The 25,956-nt window shown below is 40.7% G+C and overlaps 1 protein-coding gene across 1 annotated transcript in view; it reads right to left on the bottom strand.

Annotated features, from left to right (window-relative positions):
- Nucleotides 1-25,956, bottom strand: part of LOC138642126 (collagen alpha-4(VI) chain-like) — a 303,123-nt gene that overhangs the window by 7,608 nt on the left and 269,559 nt on the right. The window contains exons 41-43 of the mRNA XM_069730063.1: nt 20,603-20,766; nt 11,981-12,157; nt 7,554-7,592 (exon numbers count right to left, since the gene is read on the bottom strand). Coding sequence (XP_069586164.1) covers nt 7,554-7,592; nt 11,981-12,157; nt 20,603-20,766 — 380 coding nt within the window. The remainder of the gene's footprint in view (nt 1-7,553; nt 7,593-11,980; nt 12,158-20,602; nt 20,767-25,956) is intronic.

Below are 25,956 nucleotides of genomic sequence, written 5' to 3'. Positions count from 1 at the left end.
TGAAAATGTCATCTATGTTCACGTCTTTTTTGTGCCATGGATGTGCTATGAATTTTCAGTTTGCACAGCTGCACATCCACAAAAGTATAAACCCCATTCAATAAGGCAATTTCTCTTCAGGTTTATCTGTCGGGTTTCCTGTACAAAATCTGTAGGAGTAGATTATTGTTCCAATCGATTCACAGGAATTTTCTGATGAATGTAAAAGGAGTAGCAAAAGCTCCTCTCTTATGTGTGGGTGGCAAATTTGATGTGGATTTTGGCACTGAATCTATGGCAAAATACATGTGAAATCATATCTACTATTCTATGTTCAGACATTGTAGAATTGATTAACGCATTCTGCAAAGTTCTGAGTTCCCATAGAGATGAAGGAAGAGAGCCATGTTACAGGATCCTGTTCTTGACAAACATGCGGATCCCCACAGGGTTCCACGTCTGTTAGAGATTTGTTTTTTCCAGTATCTCGTGATATGCCATAAATTTCACAAATGTGATAACCAGTATGTCATGATATGCCATAAATTTCACAAATGTGATAACCAGTATGTCATGATATGCCATAATTTTCACAAATGTGATACCAGTATGTCATGATATGCCATAAATTTCACAAATGTGATAACCAGTATGTCATGATATGCCATAAATTTCCAAAGTAGGATAAATGCTTCAAGGCCGTAGACATTTTTCTACAGAGATATTAATCAAGCACTAAAAGGAAACTTTTCGGTCAATTGAAAGTTCACTGTATTTATACGAATCAAAGGGGTTTTTATGTCTCAGAAGAAAAGACGTCAGTGAGTGACTCTATGATTGCTGAATCCTGACAATGAGCAATGCGCACACTGTGATGATTCCCCTGTATTCCCCGTGTAGGTGAGCGGTCATGCGATTCCATGTACGCTATTTGCATACTTGCAGTCATGTGCCGACTAGACTCCTTCTCTATTCTCTTCTATTGAAAAAAGATGGAAGAGACTAGTCGGCACATGACCACAAGTGTACAAATCACTTACATGCAGTCACATGGCCACACACTAGCATGTGGAATACAGGGAAATCCTGATAGTATGCACATCGTGCACTGTTATAAATTGGCAGTCTGCAGTCACCTAATTTTCTTATCAGGCCGGACAACCTCTTTAACCCCTTCATGACCCAGCCTATTTTGACCTTAAAGACCTTGCCGTTTTTTGCAATTCTGACCAGTGTCCCTTTATGAGGTAATAACTCAGGAACGCTTCAATGGATCCTAGCGGTTCTGAGATTGTTTTTTCGTGACATATTGGGCTTCATGTTAGTGGTAAATTTAGGTCAATAAATTCTGTGTTTATTTGTGATAAAAATGGAAATTTGGCGAAAATTTTGAAAATTTCGCAATTTTCACATTTTGAATTTTTATTCTGTTAAACCAGAGAGGTATGTGACACAAAATAGTTAATAAATAACATTTCCCACACGTCTACTTTACATCAGCACAAAAGTTATAAGGGTTAAAATTTGACCAGCGATTTCTCATTTTTACAACGAAATTTACAAAACCATTTTTTTAGGGACCACCTCACATTTGAAGTCCGTTTGAGGGGTCTATATGGCTGAAAATACCCAAAAGTGACACCATTCTAAAAACTGTACTCCTCAAGGTACTCAAAACCACATTCAAGAAGTTTATTAACCCTTCAGGTGCTTCACAGCAGCAGAAGCAACATGGAAGGAAAAAATGAACATTTAACTTTTTAGTCACAAAAATGATTTTTCAGCAACAATTTTTGTATTTTCCCAATGGTAAAAGTAGAAACTAAACCACGAAAGTTGTTGTCCAATTTGTCCTGAGTACGCTGATACCTCATATGTGGGGGTAAACCACTGTTTGGGCGCACGGCAGGGCTTGGAAGGGAAGGAGCGCCATTTGACTTTTTGAATGAAAAATTGGCTGCACTCTTTAGCGGACACCATGTCAAGTTTGGAGAGCCCCCGTGTGCCTAAAAATTGGAGCTCCCCCACAAGTGACCCCATTTTGGAAACTAGACGCCCCAAGGAACTTATCTAGATGCATAGTGAGCCCTTTAAACCCCCAGCTGCTTCACAAATTGATCCGTAAAAATGAAAAAGTACTATTTTTTCACAAAAAAAATTCTTTTAGCCTCAATTTTTTCATTTTCACATGGACAACAGGATAAAATGGATCCTAAAATTTGTTTGGCAATTTCTCCTGAGCACACCGATACCTCACATGTGGGGGTAAACCACTGTTTGGGCACATGGTAAGGCTCGGAAGGGAAGGAGCGCCATTTGACTTTTTGAATGAAAAATTATCTCCATCGTTAGCGGACACCATGTCGCGTTTAGAGAGACCCTGTGTGCTTAAACATTGGAGCTCCCCCACAAGTGACCCCATTTTGGAAACTGGACCCCCCAAGGAACTTATCTAGATGCCTAGTGAGCACTTTAAACCCTCAGGTGCTTCACAAATTGATCCGTAAAAAGGAAAAAGTACTTTTTTTCACAAAAAATTTCTTTTCGCCTCAATTTTTTCATTTTCACATGGGCAATAGGATAAAATGGATCCTAAAATTTGTTGAGCAATTTCTCCCGAGTACGCCGATACCTCATATGTGGGGGTAAACCACTGTTTGGGCACACGGCAGGGCTCAGAAGGGAAGGCGCGCCTTTTGACTTTTTGAATGGAAAATTAGCTCCATTTGTTAGCGGACACCATGTCGCATTTGGAGAGCCCCTGTGTGCCTATGCAATGGAGCTCCCCCACAAGTGACCCCATTTTGGAAACTAGACCCCCCAAGGAACTTATCTAGATGCATACTGAGCACTTTAAACCCCCAGGTGCTTCACAGAAGTTTATAATGCAGGGCCATGAAAATAAAAAATAATTTTTCTTTTCTCAAAAATGATTTTTCAGCCTGGAATTTCCTATTTTGCCAATGGTAATAGGAGAAATTGGACCACAAATGTTGTTGTCCAGTTTGTCCTGAGTACGCAGATACCCCATATGTGGGGGTAAACCACTGTTTGGGCGCACGGCAGGGCTCAGAAGGGAAGGCACGCCATTTGGCTTTTTAAAAGGAAAATTAGCTCCAATTATTAGCGGACACCATGTCGCGTTTGGAGAGCCCCTGTGTGCCTAAACATTAGAGATCCCACACAAATGACCCCATTTTGGAAACTAGACCCCCAAAGGAACTAATCTAGATGTGTGGTGAGCACTTTGAACCCTCAAGTGCTTCACAGAAGTTTATAACGCAGAGCCATGAAAATAAAAAAAAAAATTATTTTCTCAAAAATGATATTTTAGCCCGCAATTTTTTATTTTCCCAAGGGTAACAGGAGAAATTTGACCCCAAAAGTTGTTGTCCATTTTCTCCTGAGTACGCTGATACCCAATATGTGGGGGTAAACCACTGTTTAGGCACATGCTGGGGCTCGGAAGTGAAGTAGTGACTTTTGAAATGCAGACTTTGATGGAATAGTCTGCGGGCGTCACGTTGCGTTTGCAGAGCCCCTGGTGTGCCTAAACAGTAGAAACCCCACACAAGTGACCCCATTTTGGAAACTAGACCCCCAAAGGAACTTATCTAGATATGTGGTGAGCACTTTCAACCCCCAAGTGCTTTACAGAAGTTTATAACACAGAGCCGTGAAAATAATAAATACGTTTTCTATCCTCAAAAATAATTTTTTAGCCCAGAATTTTTTATTTTACCAAGGGTTACAGGAGAAATTGGACCCCAAAAGTTGTTGTCCAGTTTCTCCTGAGTACGCTGATACCCCATGTGTGGGGGTACACCACTGTTTGGGCACACGTTGGGGCTCAGAAGGGAAGTAGTGACTTTTGAAATGCAGACTTTGATGGAATGGTCTGCGGACGTCATGTTGCGTTTGCAGAGCCCCTGGTGTGCCTAAACAGTAGAAACCCCCCACAAGTGACCCCATTTTGGAAACTAGACCCCCCAAGGAACTTATCTAGATATGTGGTGAGCACTTTGAACCCCCAAGTGCTTCACAGACGTTTACAACGCAGAGCCGTGAAAATAAAAAATCATTTTTCTTTCCTCAAAAATGATGTTTTAGCAAGCAATTTTTTATTTTCTCAAGGGTAACAGGAGAAATTGGACCCCAGTAATTGTTGCGCAATTTGTCCTGAGTATGCTGGTACCCCATATGTGGGGGTAAACCACTGTTTGGGCACACGTCGGGGCTCGGAAGTGAGGGAGCACCATTTGACTTTTTGAATACAAGATTGGCTGGAATCAATGGTGGCGCCATGTTGCGTTTGGAGACCCCTGATGTGCCTAAACAGTGGAAACCCCTCAATTCTAACTCCAACACTAACCCCCCCACACCCCTAACTCTAATCCCAACTGTAGCCATAACCCTAATCACAACCCTAACCCCAACACACCCCTAACCCCCCCACACCCCTAACCCTAACCACAACACACCCCTAAACCTAACCACAACCCTAATTCCAACCCAACCCTAGCCCTAAGGCTATGTGCCCACGTTGTGGATTCGTATGAGATTTTTCAGCACCATTTTTGAAAAATCCACGGGTAAAAGGCACTGCGTTTTACCTGCGGATTTACCGCGGATTTCCAGTGTTTTTTGTCCGGATTTCACCTGCGGATTCCTATTGAGGAACAGGTGTAAAACGCTGCGGAATCCGCACAAAGAATTGACATGCTGCGGAAAATACAACGCAGCATTCCCGCGCGGTATTTTCCGCACCATGGGCACAGCGGATTTGATTTTCCATATGTTTACATGGTACTGTAAACCTGATGGAACTCTGCTGCGGATCCGCAGCCAAATCCGCACCGTGTGCACATAGCCTAATTCTAAAGGTATGTGCACACGCTGCGGAAAACGCTGCAGATCCGCAGCAGTTTCCCATGAGTTTACAGTTCAATGCAAACCTATGGGAAACAAAAATCGCTGTACACATGCTGCAGAAAAACTGCACGGAAACACAGCGGTTTACATTCCGCAGCATGTCACTTCTTTCTGCGGATTCCACAGCGGTTTTACAACTGCTCAAATAGAAAATCGCTGTTGTAAAACCGCATTGAAATGCGCAGAAAAAACGTGATAAATCCGCCATAAATCCGCAGCGGTTTAGCACTGCGGATTTATCAAATCCGCAGCGGAAAAATCCGCAGAGGACCAGAATACGTGTGCACATACCAAAACCCTAACCCTACCCCTAACCCTACCCCTAACCCTAACCCTACCCCTAACCCTACCCCTAACCCTAACCCTAACCCTACCCCTAACCCTAACCCTACCCCTAACCCTAACCCTACCCCTAACCCTAACCCTAACCCTAGTTCTTACCCCAACCTTAGTGGAAAAAAAAATATATTTTTTTTATTGTCCCTACCTATGGGGGTGACAAAGGGGGGGGTCATTTACTTTTTTTTTTATTTTGATCACTGAGATATAACCTATCTCAGTGATCAAAATTCACTCTGGAACGAATCTGCACATGCGCCCGCCATTTTGGAAGATGGCGGCGCCCAGGAAAGAAGACGGACGGTCCCCGGGAGGCCGGGTAAGTATAAGGGGGGGAGATCAGGGCACGGGGGGGGGGGCGTCGGAGCACGGGGGGGTGGATCGGAACACGGGGGGGTGGATTGGAGCACGGAGTGGGGGATCGCTGTGCGGGCGGGTGGATCGGAGCACGGGGGGGGGATCGCTGTGCGGGGGGGGATCGCTGTGCGGGGGGGGATCGGAATGCGGGGGGGTTTGATTGGAGCACGGGGGGTGTGATTGGAGCACGGGGGGAGCGGGCAGGAGGACGGGGGAGCGGAGCACAGGACCGAGGGGAGCGGACCACAGATCGGGGGGCTGGGGGGGCGATCGGAGGGGTGGGGTGGGTGCACATTAGTGTGTCCAGCCATGGCCGATGATATTGGTCGGCCATGGCTGGATTGTAATATTTCACCATTTTTTTAGGTGAAATATTACAAATCGCTCTGATTGGCAGTTTCACTTTCAACAGCCAATCAGAGCGATCGTAGCCACGAGGGGGTGAAGCCACCCCCCCTGGGCTAAACTACCACTCCCCCTGTCCCTGCAGATCGGGTGAAATGGGAGTTAACCCTTTCACCCGATCTGCAGGGACGCGATCTTTCCATGACGCATATGCTGCGTCATGGGTCGGAATGGCACCGACTTTCATGACGCAGCGTATGCGTCAAAGGTCGGGAAGGGGTTAATGTTAGCCACATTTACAAAACATTGTAACACGGTAAAACATTATTTTGTGGTATTTTTGTTATAATAAGTGTAATGTGTTATAATAACTATGAACAGATATTTACTAATATACAAGTAACAGGAACTAAACAAATCTGCTTGAAATTAGATGTGATGCCAGCAAATAATGTTACATAAGAGTTATGAAAGTACAACTATGCAGAACAAGAACATGAGACACATGGTTTGTATTAGAGCTCAAGCCCAGCGTTGCTTTTGAACTAAATGAACTAAACCTACAAGGAGTAATGAAAAATAATGACTTTGCTTTATGACAGGTGCATATTGACAAAACTCTAATGTAAAATCTGTCACAAAACACCTACCCGCCTTCCTCTCCACCAAAACTTTCTGAAATACTTAGGAAATATTATATGAATCGTAAAGATTAGAAAGGAGGACTGCTTTTTATCTTTGGGTTATGTCTGGTATTGGATCTTCGTCCTATTTATTTATACAATAATGGCACAAAGTATGAAAAAAGTACACCTTATTTGCTATTTTCTTTAACTATAGCTCACCTGCAGTTCCAGGCAGAGGCTAATATACAGTCTACTGAGCTGTACTGTTTAGCGCCATAACTTTTTTAGATCTGGCTACCAGCCAAGGTACTAGCAGAAATTGGTGTTACTATCGGCACGCCACCGATGTGATATTTATGGACTATTGTAATGGTTCCTTCACGTTGCATTTTGCCACCCGTTTGTTGGTAACGATGAGGCTAACACCCGAACCTCCCATGAAACAGGATTCAGGTGTATGTGCAGATTAGGCAAGAGACTAAAATGGTGCTGACAGAGTGAACATGTGCTCTGTCATGTATCATTTTTGGGCATGTATGCCTACTGGAGGTGGACACCCAGACACAGTCTACTACTACTATTAAGGTATAGAGCTCTTCATAAACCTGGAGCTTCTAACGAGTGGAGTGTGCCTCCATGTACCAAATCAGAAATCTTACTCCAGCCACTGACGTCACTGATTTCTGAGGTAAAGAACACCAAAGCTCACCATGAATTAAAGAAGCTGTGGTGTCACTCACGCTCTTACTGTGCCTGCCACACCCAAGCTCTTCCCATTATTTGAAGAGTTGGGAAAAACTGGTGTGAAGACATCAAATGTCTCAACTCCAAGTTTTTCCACTTTTCAAAGCAATTTATGCCAGAATACTGGCTAAATTGCTTTAATGAATCGATGGCAATTTGTTTGAGTTCAAGTGTCATAATTACAATAGTAAACCAAAATCCCAAAATGTCCAACCATATATTAGAACATACCTTTATTGCGGATTTGTAATCCCTCATTTGGGCCTTGACCTGATTTGAAAGAAAACTATATATTGGTAAAATGTAACATGTAAGGGTATAATACATACAAAACTAGTATATAATGCAATAACAAATATACAATATATAGTGGGTTTATATCACAGTACCTAACTCTATATTAATAAACTCAACAAAATTCAGTTATAAAGAAACTCACACCACTGACATAAGAGAGAAGCCCATGAAGAACCACAGAATTAGAGAGTAGACATAAACAAGCAGAGAGTATATGCACAAGACATGCTAAGAAGGCAATAAAATCAGGAGACCTTAGGAGGTGTTCCCACCTTCCATGTTATGCCATCATGATTTGATCAAAGGGGTCCAACACCTGAGACAGCACCAATTTTAAAAATGAATGGGACCATTGAGGGTCACAGAGGCCTTGAAGTGAGGATACAGCTTGTCCTCATTCCATGTCTTTGTTAAATGGTAATTACTGAGGGCATAGAATCTTTGGAATAGCCCAGCAAGTTCATTTCATGGAATCCTGGAGATTCAGCACAATGAATTATAAGAGTTCTGAAGTTTAGTTTCTTTCTAAAATAGAAAAATGTAATACAATTCTCCATATACTATTGAGTGTTGCTTCATATGTGCAATTGGTAGAATAACTCCTATAAAGTCAGCAGTTGTGATTTTGAGTTGAAAGAAATGGCATCCTCATGTGTGATAAAGAATAGGAGCTTGAGAACATGCATATAACTGCCAAATTATCAGGCATAGCAGCTGCTACAGGGTCCAGCAGCTGAGATGGTCAAGCTGAGGAATGGAAAAGCTGAAAAGCCATAGACTATAGGTGATGGAGCATAGTAAAAATGAGTGTGAAGAAGATTGAGAGAAGACAAAGCTGATATTTATTGGTATTAGAAGCACATAGAGGCTGAAGAAAGTCAAGAAAAGATGGCGGGGCAGAGTGACTACATGTTCCTATATAGCAATCAGAGCTTTTTTTCAGATGTTAAGCTCCTAATCACTGTACTGACATGAAGAAATTTTTCAACGCTTTTACACTATTTTTATGGTCTGTTCACATTTGTGAAAAACTTGTAACTTTTTGTGATTTACAGCCCTCCTACCACTTTTGAATAGTGGGAAGGAGCAGTGGTTAGCTATGTAAATAAATCAGATTTAAAAAATTGTGACTATGAAAATTTCTCATGCCAGAGATGGAGTAAAAACTTGAGTATTAGCTCTAGACATAAGTGTACATGCAGTCCAATCTGTGGTCAGCATGATATAGAAAAGGAAAAGCTGAGCAGAATGATGTATAGGTTTGTTGGAAAGATTCATTATAACGTGTATTTTATTCACTGAAATCCCTGGTGTTTGCATAGATATGAGTCCAGTGGGTGGCCCTACTCAGTGATGACAGCTATTTCTGCATGGACAGTCATAAGGGCAAGACTGCTAGTCGCTGAATTGGACTGCCCACTGGACTCCTTTATACAAGCAGCATGTATTTCTCAATGAATTAGGCGCATTTTACACCTGCTGTATGCGTTCACCAGAATTGTTATAGGGAATTTGCTGGATGAGCCTTACCATGGTGGGCGCAGTGTGGGCCTTACCACACTCTGTCCTGCCCACACTGCGCCCACCAAGATGGATCAGGCTGGAACTGGTGTAAAAGTTCTAAAAGTCACAAAACTTTTGTTCAACTTCAGGTAGGCAAAAATTTTGCAACATTTCATGCTGCTTTATGCCGGAAAACTGGTAAAAACACATTGGTGAATTGGGTCCATTATGCAACACAAAGGCATAGATCCGCTAAGCAAATCTTCTTTCAAAAATTCCCCCCATAGAATTAGAATCTAAGATATTGGCTACTTGCGGTATCTACTGTGTGGCGCTTAGGAACAAACAGAATACTATTTATACACTGGCCTCAATAATAAAACAGTATGTAGTATCCCCTTACTGCTGGCTAAAGGCAGCAAGATTTTCAACATTTAACCCTACGTACATTATGTGCAGAAGATTTGAAGCAATTGCAACAATAGTATTAACGTAAGAAATATATTCAGCACAGAATGAAGTCCTTAGAAATTACATGGTGTTTAAAATTAGACACTCCATTTCCCATGCCTTTTCACAAAAAGTGATTATTAAGCACAAAAAATGGTAACAAAGAATGAATGAAATAAATGTCCAAAGATTTTAAAAGCTCCAATAACACATTTAGTGTAAGTCTCAACCTGTGTATCCTGGAGCGTAATGTTCTCAACCTTCTGACTTCCTCGTAGTTGGGCAACTTGGAGCACTTCACTTAGTGATGGTTTTGGTTGAGAAGCATCATCCTGCTGCTGACCTGAATGTGCTACTGTGACTGATTGTGCACTTGTTCTAAAGTCTGCTTTGTTATTTCTACAATAATTAAAATAGATAGCAATGTCTTTGAACATGCCACTGCCCAACAGCTCTTGGGGAAGGCAGCCTACAGATGGAGGCAGTAAGCTATTGATTTTGCAGGACTGATAGCAGCTCATAATCTGGAGCTGACAAGAAGGGTGAGATGAGAGCACTGTCAAACTGTTCTACTAAACTAATGGACTGGAGAGATGGAGCTGGAATCTCAGAATCCAGCTCAGCTTCAATCTAGCTGCAAATGTTCGGCCACCCTCTAGTGGTTTGTCTCATAGCACGAGAATACCAACATATAAAAAATAAAAAGCAAATCATTTGCAAACTTGCTTTTTTCTCCTGTCTAACTAACTAAACCATTTACATACCATGAGAATAACTTGTTAATAAAGAATGTAGATTAATCTGGAAGGTTTCACTATTGCAAGAGGCCTTTTAAGAGATCTGTTCACATTGTGTTTGGACTTTATGTTCAGCACACATGTATCAACAAGTTTGTGCTGACAGTAAAGCTCTGAGTTATGCCATTTTACACAATTCAGTGGCATATGTCATAAACAGGCACTGATTTTAAAGTACTGTACATATACTTCTATTTTTTTGGAAACCGACATTATCTTTAGAATGTATAAAATATTTTGAAATCCAATGCTTAAAGGGGTATACCCATCTCCAAGATCCTATCCCAATATGTTGTAGGTGAAAAAAATGGGACGAAAGGGTAAAAGGGATGAAAGGGTAAAAGGATGAAAGGGTAGATTCTTCTCTGCACCGCTTAACGGATAGAAAGTCCAAAAGGCAATTCGATGAAAGAGTGGCTTTATTCAACGCGTTTTAGAGCAACAAGGCTCCTTCATCAGGATGGAACACGGAACGTACCTGTGGTATCCTGATGAAGGAGCCTTGTTGCTCCAAAACGCGTTGAATAAAGCCACTCTTTCATTGGATTGCCTATTTTTGGACTTTCTATCTGTTAGGCGGTGCAGAGAAGAATCTACCCTTTCATCCCATTTTTGTCACTTTGGTTGGTCACGAGGAGACCGGTGGATTTGCAGCAGCTTACATTACTATTCTATTTGAATAGAATTTATCTCCTTATACCCAGATAAGACCCTATTGTGCTTTTATTTTCTTCCAGTTTTTTACTAATACGTTGTAGGTGTAATAATAATATTAGCAAATACCTCAAGCTAGAAATGTAGTATTCTTCAGATTTGCTGTTGCTTACCCCTTGTGCAAGGCATTACAGTAGGTTAGATATCCACGGTTACGACCGCTAACAGCTAACTACCTAATGAACTGTGACTATATGACTGGTCGTAACCATGGATACCTAAGCTACTGCAATGCCCTGCATATAGGGTAAGCAAAATTAAGATGGGAATATCCCACTAAATTAAATCTGTCAACAGGTTTTTGCTATGTAATCTGACAGCAGCATGATGTACGGACCAACACCCTAATTACAGGGATGTATCACTTAGTTTACTGGAAGAATCATGCAGACATATTGGAGACTACTTTATCATTCTAGAAAAAGGAGGGGAATAATAACCATCAGTATATAAAACACAGAGAAGACAGTAAGACGGAAATTCAAAGACTAATGAGGCAGCCAGACACCGAGAGATCACATCATTAGCATATGGACAACTGATAAGACAAAAACGCATAAAACCCCACAGAAAACGACACATACATGAATACAAAGTCTCTAAAACTGATCTAATCTTAAGGAAATGGGTCACCGCTTTACAATGACATCCAGATATTGAGCTGGAAAAGAAATGTCCTAGTTATGGTCTTTCCATTGAACAGTTTAGCTCTAACACTGGCTTATATTGTTTCCATGTTGGATCTCAATGAGGCGTTAATTTACAGTGTTTCCATTCCAGGCTTTAGCACTTCTCATTTAACTGTTTTATGTCTATTTTGGATGACAGCCTAAAAATCTCCTTGGCAAAGCCTACTTCAACTTCATATATGTTCTTTTCAGTCTAAAAACAACTTACGTTTGGTTGAGCATGCATGTAGACACTCATTCTCAGTGCTAAATCTGTTTCCATTGCCATCACAACCTCCATACCAGAAGTGGGAGCATGCATCAATATCTTTTATATAGTACCACATGCGTTGGACATCCCGGCACATTGTGCCTTGATTAACAACCAGCAAGCACTTCTCTGCAACTAAAACATACAGGATACAGATAAGTTTGCTTCATATATATTCTTTCTGTCTAATTCCATGGACAGCTATGCTGAAAAGCTAAATAATATATGCTATGCTGAAACTGTCATTCAGCAATTCACGGATCAAAGAAATATTCATGCAATAGCCATGCTTTATGTTGAAGGATTTGTTCAGGCAAAGTAAAACTTTGCCCAAGAGACAGGCTATGTAAAAAATAATACATGCAGTCATACTCAACGACCAGCACCAATCTGGATCCAGCGCAAGTCACTCCATGGTCAGAGACAGGAAGCAGTTATGTCATCAGTCTACCAGCTGCTGGACCGCTAAGGTCTGTGATTAGCTGCAGCTGCCAGATGGATGCTATATCATGATGCGCTACTCAAAGCCACTTGACTGCTGCCGCCAATCACAAGATACAGAGATTTTGGGACTGTTGGAATGGTGTCATCACCACTTCCTGTCTCTGTGCTGTCCAAGGTTGCAGGTGGATGAGTATGACTGAATTTTTAATTTTTTACATATCCTGTTCCTGTGTGAAGTTTCATTATGCCCCTTATGGCTACATTCCCATAATGAGCATTTGGTGAGTTTTTGATGTTGCACATTTTCTGCATCAATCCTGCACCCATTATGTAAAACATCTTACTAGGCTTTTCTAAAAATCCGCAGTGGAAAAAATTCACCAAAAATGCATTGTGGGAACGTAGTCTTAAGCTCATAACTACATAGCCCACATAGTGTTGCTTAACTAGTTTGTGCCATATACCGTACACCCACATGCAACAAGAAACACAAAAAGTTGTACTGATTCATGCAGAAGTAATACCATATCCAGATTCACCGTCTAATAGAACGAACAGAATACATTTTCCTTTTTTTCACTTTAAAACACAGTGTGGGATGTGTCTAAAGTGGTGCAAAAGAAAAGTGGAACGGTGCCCCTGAAAGATGAGAAATTGAACTTGAGTTGTTACAAGGAGCACTTAGCGGCACATCTCCCCAAATGATAGAGTCTGCTAAAGGGTAGTTATTATTATTAATATCTGCATTGATGGCTTTCGTTAGACAGTTCTTTTTGTATTTTTCTGTTTATGAAAATTTTCTCCTGTTCCCCTTATATTGCAAATTTTATTTTTTATTGTCTGAGGCTCACTGACCGGGCACCGCTGTTCTCTTGCATAAGTGGGCAAATGTGCAGTGTTTAAAATTTCTTTCCGAAAGCATTGCTCTGACGCTGACCAGGACTGTTTGAGCACTGCCCGCTTCTGATTCTAGTCAGATTTAGTGCCACTGTGTTTCCGATGCTGCAATGGCACAGGTCAGGCTAGTAGGTCAACGATGCCGCTGACCTGAACTGTCAATCAATTTAGAGCTTCTGCCCTGGTAATCAGGAAACTGATTGGCTGGAGAGCAGTGTGCTCCTGGTTTAAAGACATGAAAGATAATCTATGGCCATGTTCACACGTTCAGTATGTGATCAGTATTTGGCATCAGTATGTGTAAGCCAAAACCAGGACAGAAACAAACAGAGAAACAGTATAATAGAAACACGTCACCACTATTGTATATCTACCCTCCCCTGGTTTTGGCTTACAAATACTGATGTGAAATACTGACTAAATACTGATAGTGTGGCCGTAGCTTCCGAAGTACAATACATCTTCATAATATTATTATTAAATAAACTTAAAAATATGTTTTCAATTCTCTGACCAAGTATAGTAAGCATCCCCTGTCCCTCAAAATAAATACAATTAGATGACTGAAATGACAAAAAAATGCAACATTTGGAATAAAATGTAATTTTCTTAAGCATGAATGGGTTAATTATTCATCAGTCACTATCATGGTTGAATTTACACAATGCATTCATTATTGCAAAAGCACACATACACTTAGGCCGGGTTCACATTAGCGTATCTGTGCGCAGCGTAGGCCTGTATACAGATCCACATGCGTCTTGTGTACCTATATTTAACATTATGTACGCAGGGACATGCATTAGCATCAGTTTGTATGCGGATACGTCCCCGTGAGTTGTTTCGCGGTGCCCACCGAACGCAACATGTTGCACTCTTTGAGGCGTCAAATATGCACAGGCATGCGCATGCGGATGAGTGCATCAAAACAACGCATTACTGTCTATAGGAACGCATTGGTATGCAAGGACATGCGTACGCATGCGTTCGATGCGTATGCGTATTTTAGACTGAGCATGTCCAGGAAATGATTTTGCCACCTCCAAAATCCTGGATCCAAAATTCTACGGGAAAAGCATTGTCCACACAATCCTTTTTCCTAGGAAATATCGAGCGCATAACGCATAAACAACGCAAACGCATGCAAAAACGCATACAAATGCATGCACACGCAGCATTTTTTGTGTGTCATGCATAAGATGCGTTTAAATGCGTTTTGGCATGAGTTTGTACATGCAGATGATACTTTGCCCACAGATACGCTAATGTGAACTTAGTAGTGATGAGCAAGTGTACTCGTTGCTCGGGTTTTCCGAGCACGCTCGGGTGGTCTCCGAGTATTTGTAAGTGCTCGGAGATTTAGTTTTTGTTGATGCAGCTGCATGATTTACAGCTGCTAGCCAGCCTAAGTACATGTGGGATTTGCCTATTTGCTAGGGAATCCCCACATGTAATCAAGCTGTCTATCAGCTGTAAATCATGCAGCTGAGGCAACGAAAACAAAATCTCCGAGCACTTACAAATACTCGAGCAACGAGTACACTCGCTCATCACTAGAACTTAGCCTTATGTGCATTTTATTGGTCCTAACAGTATATATAGGACTGAAACAAAAGCCATTTCCATTACAATGTGTGTCACCCAAATAATGTGGGTGAAAGAGAAAGTAAAATATATAATTTTTCCTTCTTACGGTGACATGATATGGATTCTGGACACTTTTTAAAAATGGTTTGTAATGGGAGCCAGGAGAAAATCCTTGCTAGACTGTTGTGAATTCTGTGGCAGAGCTCCATCCTGTGGTCACAAGTGGTACTTCGGCTGATTCTCTCTGTGAGCTTCCGTTGGTGGAGGAAAGTGGTACTGCGGCTTCTGAGTTTCCTTCCTCAGGTGATGTGGTGAAGTCGTTAGGTGCTGCTCTATTTAACTCCACCTAGTGCTTTGATCCTGGCCTCCAGTCAATGTTCTAGTATTGGACCTGTTTCCTCCTGGATCGTTCCTGTGGCCTGCTGCTCTGCATAGCTAAGTTCTGCTTTGCTATTTTGTTTGCTGTTTTTTTCTGTCCAGCTTGTCTATTTGTTTTTTCCTGCTTGCTGGAAGCTCTGGGACGCAGAGGGTGTACCTCCGTGCCGTTAGTTCGGTACAGAAGGTCTTTTTGCCCCCTTTGCGTGGTTTTTGTAGGGTTTTGTGTTGACCGCAAAGTTACCTTTCCTATCCTCGCTCTGTTCAGAAAGTCGGGCCTCACTTTGCTAAATCTATTTCATCTCTACGTTTGTCTTTTCATCTTAACTCACAGTCATTATATGTGGGGGCTGCCTTTTCCTTTGGGGTATTTCTCTGAGGCAAGGTAGGCTTATTTTCTATCTTCAGGCTAGCTAGTTTCTCAGGCTGTGCCGAGTTGCATAGGGAGCGTTAGGCGCAATCCACGGCTGCCTCTAGTGTGGTTGGAGAGGATTAGGGATTGCGGTCAGCAGAGTTCCCACGTCTCAGAGCTCGTTCAATGTTTTTGGGTTATTGTCAGATCACTGTATGTGCTCTGACCTCTATGTCCATTGTGGTACTGAATTACCTTATCATAACACTAGACATTTCTCTTGAAATAAAAAAAATAAATAAATGTCCTTTTCCGGTGTTCAGCTGTGGTTATTGTTTGGCTGCAGATGTCACATACATTGGGTATATATACCTACTGTATTCTCTGCAGCCAATATAAGCAGGGAGCTTATGGAATGCAGCACTGGGGCAACCAGGAGTAAAATGGTGAGTATATCTTATTTCACTATTTTACATGTATTGCTGCCTGTGTGCAGCTTTTCCATTGCCTTAGACAACCCCTTTTAAAAAAGACTGGTTAGAAACATGCAAAAAAGGCTCTATGCACCTTTGACATTGAGAAAATGTTTTCTTTCTACTTTAAGTCTTCATTAGTTTATCATTTCAGCCAGGGGTGTAACTACAACAGGTACAGGGGTTGCAATCGCACCCGGGCTTTGGAGCATAGGGGGTCCTAAAAGTCCATTTGGCCTATAGAAAAAGACTATTGCTATTAAAGAATTAAAATATTTGGGGACTTTTGCATCGGGGCCCATGAGTTTCTAGTTACGCTACTGATTTCAGCCCATGGTATGTGAAGATTTCAAACTGTTCCTAGTTGTATTCTTTTCTCATGTGGATGTGTCCTTCTCCGTAATACATGCTGGATGCAAGTTATAAGTGTTTAGGGTGCTGAGCTTGGTCAGTAAAGCATTAATTTGCCTCTACAGCCCTTTAAAGAGAACTTGACAGCACAATGTTGTGACGTAAAGTGAATACATTGCTGTTATGGGACTGTAATACAGATTAAATTGATATCTTTGGTGGCAAAATCAGCGTTGTTTTTTAAACACCATTTGAACTCCATTCTCCAGGCAATGAATGACCTGCCTCCTCTGTTTGAAATTTCAGCTGTGACCTGTCATTCACAGACCGGAGGCAGGCGGAGCCGCTGGGGAGTCACAGACAGGGAGGAGAAGACCCCATGCACAGTCCAACCCCTGTGCACTGAAAGCTAGCTAGCAGAACACTTTAAATGGTAATTAAAGAATAATAACAAAGAAGATTTCTTCACCAAAGGCATCAATGTAATCTATATTACAGCTTCATGCTGCTCAATCTGCAGGTAGCAAGAAGCAGAATCTGGCTCCAGCGTTTAAAAGAAAATATACGGTAATTAAAAGATCTGGTTGGAGAATCATATGACACAATATACATAAAACACCCCTACAGGGATATAAAGGGAATAAATGCAGGGGCCTCTGGGAGGTAGTACAATAAACCTAACACTCCCCTAGTAGGCCCTAGAGTTTGACGGCCTAACAGCAGAGATTGGCACCCTAATTTTGTGATGTGGCGCCCCCGCACCATGGCAGCTGTCCCTTTAATCCCTAAAAATCCCTTAATCTATCAGACAAAACACAGAAAAAACAGATGCAATAAGATCCAGATGGATCCAATGCATTTGCATAAACTCAATCACACTTGATCACTAACGTGTATATAAACTAGGTAATGCTTTGAATAAGCTGGATCAGAGAGCAAAAATAGCTGCATTATTTTTTCTAGCTAATATGGCTCTGGACTAGCATGCACATGGCATGCTGTATAGAAAAAATAGCCTGGCCTATCCACTCACATATAGCGTCTCAGAGGTATACAGCTGGATATACGGTTGATCTAAGGAGGTACATAAATTGTCTACCAATCTAGCAATATATGATAAACAAGATGGCTATAGGTGCTAGAGAACAAAAAACTCAACTTCATTAAATGACCATTATAGGAGTAGTGCTTCTCCTCCATTAGTCTTTGCTTGAGGGTTCATCAGGGGACTTTCATATTCAGAAGGACCTTGCTGGGTCCAAGAGCTATGGATGGGTAACAGTCTACCCATCTCAGAAAAGTTCTGTGCTCAGAACTTAATGGGGGAGTAATGCGTCGGGACCAGGGATGAATCTACACAGCTGATACAAGGCATAAGTCTTCTTGTTTTCATTTTCATTTGAGCTATTAGCTCTCTAGCTCACTTGCACTTTACTATTGGAATACCTCTCTGTTGTGTCCTTTACTTAGGGGCTTAGAGGCTTAGAGGCCACTCCTTGTGAATCTCACCCAAATTTTTGAATGGCCTATTCTTAACAATCCTCTCAAGCCTGCGGTTATCCCGGGTGTTTGTGCACCTTTTTCCACCACACTTTTTCCTTCCACTCAACTTTCCATTAATATGCCTGGATACAGCACTCTGTGAACATCCAGCTTCTTTACCAATGAACATTTGTGGCTTACTCTCCTCGTGAAGTGTATCAATGACTGCCTTCTGGACATCTGTCAAGTCAGCAGTCTTCCCCATGAGTGCGGAGCCTACTAAAAAACAGATTAAGGGACCTTTTTAATAAATCCTTTGGAAGTCTTTGCAGGTGTTTTTTTTTAATTTTTCTAATTTACTGAGATAATGACTTTTGGGTTTTCATAGGCTGTAAGCCATAATCATCAACATTAACAGAAATAAACACTTGAAATAGGTCATTCTGTTTGTAATGAGTCTATCTAAAACTGTATACGAGTTTCACTTTTTATATTGAAGAGCTGAAATAAATTAACTTTTTGATGATATTCTAATTTTGTGAGAAGCATCTGTACAACTTCATTCATTGTTATTGCAGTGAGATGTTCCTAAAGAATAAAACAAAGTTTAAAAAATCTGCTTCACACAAAACCAGGTGGTTTTTAGGGCAGTGCCAGTTTGTATATTAGTTTTTCCCCTTCTGCACAATTACAGCCATTAAACATTACTAGAAAACACCTTGGCTGTTTTTTCCATTGAGTACTGCAAAAACAATTACCCATATAAACAGTTATAGGAACATGTTGTCCCCTCAAACGTGTCTTTTTGCAAGGTTATGTATAGTACAAGGCCTAAAGGGACAGCTCAAAACTTCACTTTTGGTAATTTTTGAGTCTTATGTAATGCATGATATAATACAAAGCATCACTAAAATAGCAACACTGTCAAATATATAGCAATAATAGAAGAATCATGTCCACAAGTGTCATATTCATAACACTCATGGAATGAAAGCAGCAGAAAGATGGATGTTATTACTGTAGGATTTTTTTCATTATATGCAAAACAAATATATACAGTAAGAACAAGTTGTTACAATGTATCATTCTTCAATTACTTCAGTAGAAACGAACAGCTGAATTAACCATATCCCAGAGAGATTAAATTGATGCAATAGTTGAACGATAAATCCTAAAATTCCAGATGACAAACTAGTAATCTTGGAGAAGGATTCTGCAGAAGTGCCCTGCCAGAGAAAGTGCAATTATCTAGACTGTTTCATCGGAAGTGCATGACTAAGAGACATCAACAATGGTGTTACAAGGGGGAGAAGTCAGCTACATTTTCTGGCACAAAAATAATCATTTTCTATGATTTTGAAAAATTTATGGTAGAATTATCTACTCTATAATATAAGAAAATGAAATGGGTTGTCCCCTAGTTTAAAGTTAACCTTAAACACTTCCTGACTGGTCCATTCGCCATTTTTGCTCTAATGGTCCTTCTTTTATCCCATTTTCTTTTAAAGCATAACCGCCAGTTTAATTTTTCTTTCATAAATCAATAGCACACTTTCATAAATCAATAGGACACATGAAAATAAACAACTTTGTAATATATCTTATTAGAAAAATTTGCTTCTCTCTCTGCAAAAATTGATCAATCATTATCAAAATTCTCAATTCTGTGGTAACATTTGTATTCAGTGAAGGCAGACTTTCCGATTACTGAGAAAGGAGATGGCAGAATTTTTTTTCTTTTATTCTTTTTTTCTTTATTTTTTGTCCCTTCAGGAGACTTACTGATCGCTCCTTCTATATGCTGCAATACAATTGTATTGAGCCAAAGTACATTCTCTTATGAAGCCCATCCACAGTCTGGGCTTCACAGGAGGACACATATAGCAGCCATGAGGGCCTTCAGCTGGCCATTCGCTATCCTGACATCCAATAGAACTCATATTTAAGTCAATTACATTTTATTCTTTGATTTGACTCACTCTGTCTACTTTTAGAACTTAAGTAAAAATCTGATGTATTTTTAGGACAAATTTATGAAAAAATGTGGAGAATTCTGAATGGTTGACAAACTTTCAAGCAACACGGTAAATAAGACCTAGTAAATAATGCAAGTGACGCATTGTACAATTGATAATATAAAATTGCTGAACTGTTAATATTGTCTTAATTGTCAGGCATTTTGGGGTGTCCCCTTCACACTGGCCATGTATTCCTTCACCAATTTATTGCAGTTCTAAAGAATGGGAGGATCCAGAAACTGTCTCCAGCAATCTGGAATATTTTTTAGATTTCTGGAACATGTTCATACTTTGATAATAGAGCAAAAGATCAAGGCGCTAAAATGGACAATAGCTAAATGTTACTCCAGTGATCATCAGAGGACTAAACATGAAGGGACTAAGGCACAATGGAACTATCGGGCATCAAGAAATTAGTAAACCCTGTTTTTTGGATAAAATTATAGATACTCTCTTTTGACTGGAAAAAATTTCTAACAACCTTTAGATGGAAATGTAGAATAATTAGAATAATCCATAATGTGTCTGCATCTTACACTCTTTCATATCGTGCAAAAATGTAGAAAAAAAAATAACTAGAAGTCACAGAGATAAAACATACCAAATCTTGTGATCTCCTCCTCAGACGTTTCAACCAAAGCTTCGTCAGTGGATTTCAGGTCATCATTGTTGTCCATTTCTTCTTCATAATTATATTCTACCTCTCTTTCAGCATATTCTGCAGTTTCTTCTGTTGTTTCAATCTCCAACTCTTCGTACATCACACTTTAAAAATATCCAAACAGTTTTTATTACTGCATGATTTATATTTTGCCACCATTTTACTATGTAATAGAATTTAATGACTATTAATTCAGTCTAAAGCATTTATAGAAAATTAAAAATAAAATGACATTACAGATGTGCTCTGTAATTTGGGAAGGCCTTCTAGATAGGCAACTTCAGCAGACATACTGTACATATTATGTTTTTACTTAATATGGTCACTAAACTAAATATAAATATCACATTTTATTAAAGGGTAACCATAATATTAATTATTAATTATTTAGTCAATAGTACACATGAAAAAAATCAACTATCTACTATATAATTGTCTAAGGGTCACTTCCGTCTTTCTGTCCTTCTGTCTTTCTGTCTGTCACAGAAATTCATTGGTCACGGCCTCTGTCTGTCATGGAATCCAAGTCGCTGATTGGTCGCGGCAATACAGCCACGACCAATCAGTGATGGGCACAGTCCGGAAGAAAATGGCCGCCCTTCCTCCCCACAGTCACTGCCCGGCGCCCGCATACTCCCCTCCAGTCACCGCTCACATAGGGTTAATGCTGGCAGTAATGGACCGCATTATGCCATGGGTAACTCACTCCGTTACCGCCACTATTAACCCTGTGTGACCAAGTTTTTACTATTGATGCTGCCTATGCAGCATCAATAGTAAAAACATCTAATGTTAAAAATAATAAAAAAAAAAAAATCATTATATACTCACCTTCCGCCATTTTTCCTGCTCCTCGCGACGCTCTGGTGACCGCTCCATGCAACTGGCAGGTTCCGTTAGCAATGATGGTATGCGACAAGGACCTGCCATGATGTCACGGTCATGTGACCGTGACGTCATCACAGGTCCTGCACGCCTGCGCTAGAAGGACCTGCCATGATGTCACGTCATGTGACCGTGACGTCATCACACCCTGGGACCAAACGCTGCCGCGCGGTGACAGGACTACAAGGGGCCCTGGGATCGGAAGGTGAGTATGTTTATTTTTTATTTTTTAACCTGTGACATATGTGGCTGGGCAATATACTATGTGGCTGGGCAATATACTACGTGGCTGAGCAATATACTACGTGGTTCTGTGCTGTATACTACGTAACTGGGCAATATACTACGTGGCTCTGTGCTGTATACTACATCGCTGTGCAATATACTACGTGGCTACGTAATATACTACGTGGCTGTGCAATATACTACATCACTGGGCAATATACTACGTAACTGGGCAATATACTACGTAACTGGGCAATTTACTACGTGGCTGGGCAATATACTACGTGGCTAGGCAATATACTACGTGGCTGGGCAATATACTACATGGGCTGTGCAATATACTACGTAGCTGGGCAATATACTATGTGGCTGGGCAATATACTACGTGGGCTGTGCAATATACTACGTAGCTGGGCAATATACTATGTGGCTGGGCAATATACTATGTGGCTGGGCAATATACTACGTGGCTGGGCAATATACTACGTGGCTGGGCAATATACTATGTGGCTGGGCAATATACTACATGGCTGTGCAATATATTATGTGGCTGGGCAATATACTACGTAGCTGGGCAATATACTACGTGGCTGGGCAATATACTACGTGGCTGGGCAATATACTACGTGGCTGGGCAATATACTACGTGGCTGGGCAATATACTACGTGGCTGGGCAATATACTACATGGCTGTGCAATATATTATGTGGCTGGGCAATATACTACGTAGCTGGGCAATATACTACGTGGCTGGGCAATATACTACGTGGCTGGGCAATATACTACATGGCTGTGCAATATATTATGTGGCTGGGCAATATACTACGTGGACATGCATATTCTAGAATACCCGATGCGTTAGAATCGGGCCACCATCTAGTGTAATATATCTTATCAGAAAAAATGCTTCTTTCACTTCCTAGATTGATCTTCCACTCATAATTCATTGGTAAAATCTATCCATTCTATACTTAGTGGAAACAGATTATTCCATTACTGAGATGGGAGATGGCAGTTGGTGCTTTTATAATTGCATCGAGTCGGGAGGGCAGCAGATGGAGGCAGACACAGACATTCTGCTGCATAGTCTCCTGAAATGAGAGTTACTATTCTCCATAGAACTTTATAAGCACCAACTGTCATCACCTATTTTACTTATGGGAAAATTGAGAATTTTGAGAGAAGAGAAGGGAGCTGATTTTTCTAATAAGATATAATACAAGGTTTCTTATTTTTGCGCATACTGTCCATTTAGGAAAAACAATGTAAAATGACGATTAGTATTAAGTTGTTCTACGCTAAAAACATGTGCTTAATCACATATACAACCATAGTAACATAGTAACATAGTAACATAGTTAGTAAGGCCGAAAAAAGACATTTGTCCATCCAGTTCAGCCTATATTCCATCATAATAAATACCCAGATCTACGTCCTTCTACAGAACCTAATAATTGTATGATACAATATTGTTCTGCTCCAGGAAGACATCCAGGCCTCTCTTGAACCCCTCGACTGAGTTCGCCATCACCACCTCCTCAGGCAAGCAATTCCAGATTCTCACTGCCCTAACAGTAAAGAATCCTCTTCTATGTTGGTGGAAAAACCTTCTCTCCTCCAGACGCAAAGAATGCCCCCTTGTGCCCGTCACCTTCCTTGGTATAAACAGATCCTCAGCGAGATATTTGTATTGTCCCCTTATATACTTATACATGGTTATTAGATCGCCCCTCAGTCGTCTTTTTTCTAGACTAAATAATCCTAATTTCGCTAATCTATCTGGGTATTGTAGTTCTCCCATCCCCTTTATTAATTTTGTTGCCCTCCTTTGTACTCTCTCTAGTTCCATTATATCCTTCCTGAGCACCGGTGCCCAAAACTGGACACAGTACTCCATGTGCGGTCTAACTAGGGATTTGTACAGAGGCAGTATAATGCTCTCATCATGTGTATCCAGACCTCTTTTAATGCACCCCATGATCCTGTTTGCCTTGGCAGCTGCTGCCTGGCACTGGCTGCTCCAGGTAAGTTTATCATTAACTAGGATCCCCAAGTCCTTCTCCCTGTCAGATTTACCCAGTGGTTTCCCGTTCAGTGTGTAATGGTGATATTGATTCCCTCTTCCCATGTGTATAACCTTACATTTATCATTGTTAAACCTCATCTGCCACCTTTCAGCCCAAGTTTCCAACTTATCCAGATCCATCTGTAGCAGAATACTATCTTCTCTTGTATTAACTGCTTTACATAGTTTTGTATCATCTGCAAATATCGATATTTTACTGTGTAAACCTTCTACCAGATCATTAATGAATATGTTGAAGAGAACAGGTCCCAATACTGACCCCTGCGGTACCCCACTGGTCACAGCGACCCAGTTAGAGACTATACCATTTATAACCACCCTCTGCTTTCTATCACTAAGCCAGTTACTAACCCATTTACACACATTTTCCCCCAGACCAAGCATTCTCATTTTGTGTACCAACCTCTTGTGCGGCACGATATCAAACGCTTTGGAAAAATCGAGATATACCACGTCCAATGACTCACCGTGGTCCAGTCTATAGCTTACCTCTTCATAAAAACTGATTAGATTGGTTTGACAGGAGCGATTTCTCATAAACCCATGCTGATATGGAGTTAAACAGTTATTCTCATTGAGATAATCCAGAATAACATCCCTCAGAAACCCTTCAAATATTTTACCAACAATAGAGGTTAGACTTACTGGCCTATAATTTCCAGGTTCACTTTTAGAGCCCTTTTTGAATATTGGCACCACATTTGCTATGCGCCAGTCCTGCGGAACAGACCCTGTCGCTATAGAGTCACTAAAAATAAGAAATAATGGTTTATCTATTACATTACTTAGTTCTCTTAGTACTCGTGGGTGTATGCCATCCGGACCCGGAGATTTATCTATTTTAATCTTATTTAGCCGGTTTCGCACCTCTTCTTGGGTTAGATTGGTGACCCTTAATATAGGGTTTTCATTGTTTCTTGGGATTTCACCTAGCATTTCATTTTCCACCGTGAATACCGTGGAGAAGAAGGTGTTTAATATGTTAGCTTTTTCCTCGTCATCTACAACCATTCTTTCCTCACTATTTTTTAAGGGGCCTACATTTTCAGTTTTTATGCTTTTACTATTGATATAGTTGAAGAACAGTTTGGGATTAGTTTTACTCTCCTTAGCAATGTGCTTCTCTGTTTCCTTTTTGGCAGCTTTAATTAGTTTTTTAGATAAAGTATTTTTCTCCCTATAGTTTTTTAGAGCTTCAATGGTGCCATCCTGCTTTAGTAGTGCAAATGCTTTCTTTTTACTGTTAATTGCCTGTCTTACTTCTTTGTTTAGCCACATTGGGTTTTTCCTATTTCTAGTCCTTTTATTCCCACAAGGTATAAACCGCTTACACTGCCTATTTAGGATGTTCTTAAACATTTCCCATTTATTATCTGTATTCTCATTTCTGAGGATATTGTCCCAGTCTACCAGATTAAGGCATCTCTAAGCTGTTCAAACTTTGCCTTCCTAAAGTTCAATGTTTTTGTGACTCCCTGACAAGTCCCCCTAGTGAAAGACAGGTGAAACTGCACAATATTGTGGTCGCCATTTCCTAAATGCCCAACCACCTGCAGATTTGTTATTCTGTCAGGTCTATTAGATAGTATTAGGTCTAAAAGTGCTGCTCCTCTGGTTGGATTCTGCACCAATTGTGAAAGATAATTTTTCTTGGTTATTAGCAGAAACCTGTTGCCTTTATGGGTTTCACAGGTTTCTGTTTCCCAGTTAATATCCATGATGCAACCATGATGCAACTAAATGGGTTGCTCAATGTCACCAACAGTTTTCAGTGGATTCCAAATGGAAATAAATTAACCTTACTAATGTACTTTAATTGTGAAATCTTTATGGATGCTGGCTGCCTGACTAAGATTATTAGCTAAGTCAAGCTCTTTCTCAATTAAGGCTAATGGAGATATAGATAAGGAGGCTGGCTTTGCTAATAAACTGAGATAGAAAACCAGCCTCCTTAATCACATGACCAACTCTGAGACGGGAGGGAACTCGCTGTTTATGTTGAAATGACAGGGGAAGTAAGGCATCTGAGACCATGTGATTGGTATTAAAATCAGGCCACCTACAAAAAATTCAAGTTTTTTGTCTTGTACACAATTTT

This window comes from Ranitomeya imitator, chromosome 6, assembly GCF_032444005.1.
Source record: "Ranitomeya imitator isolate aRanImi1 chromosome 6, aRanImi1.pri, whole genome shotgun sequence".
NCBI classification, from domain to species: domain Eukaryota; kingdom Metazoa; phylum Chordata; class Amphibia; order Anura; family Dendrobatidae; genus Ranitomeya; species Ranitomeya imitator.
The sequence above is the reverse complement of the archived record's forward strand: the minus strand, read 5'-3'. Positions and strand labels throughout refer to the sequence as shown.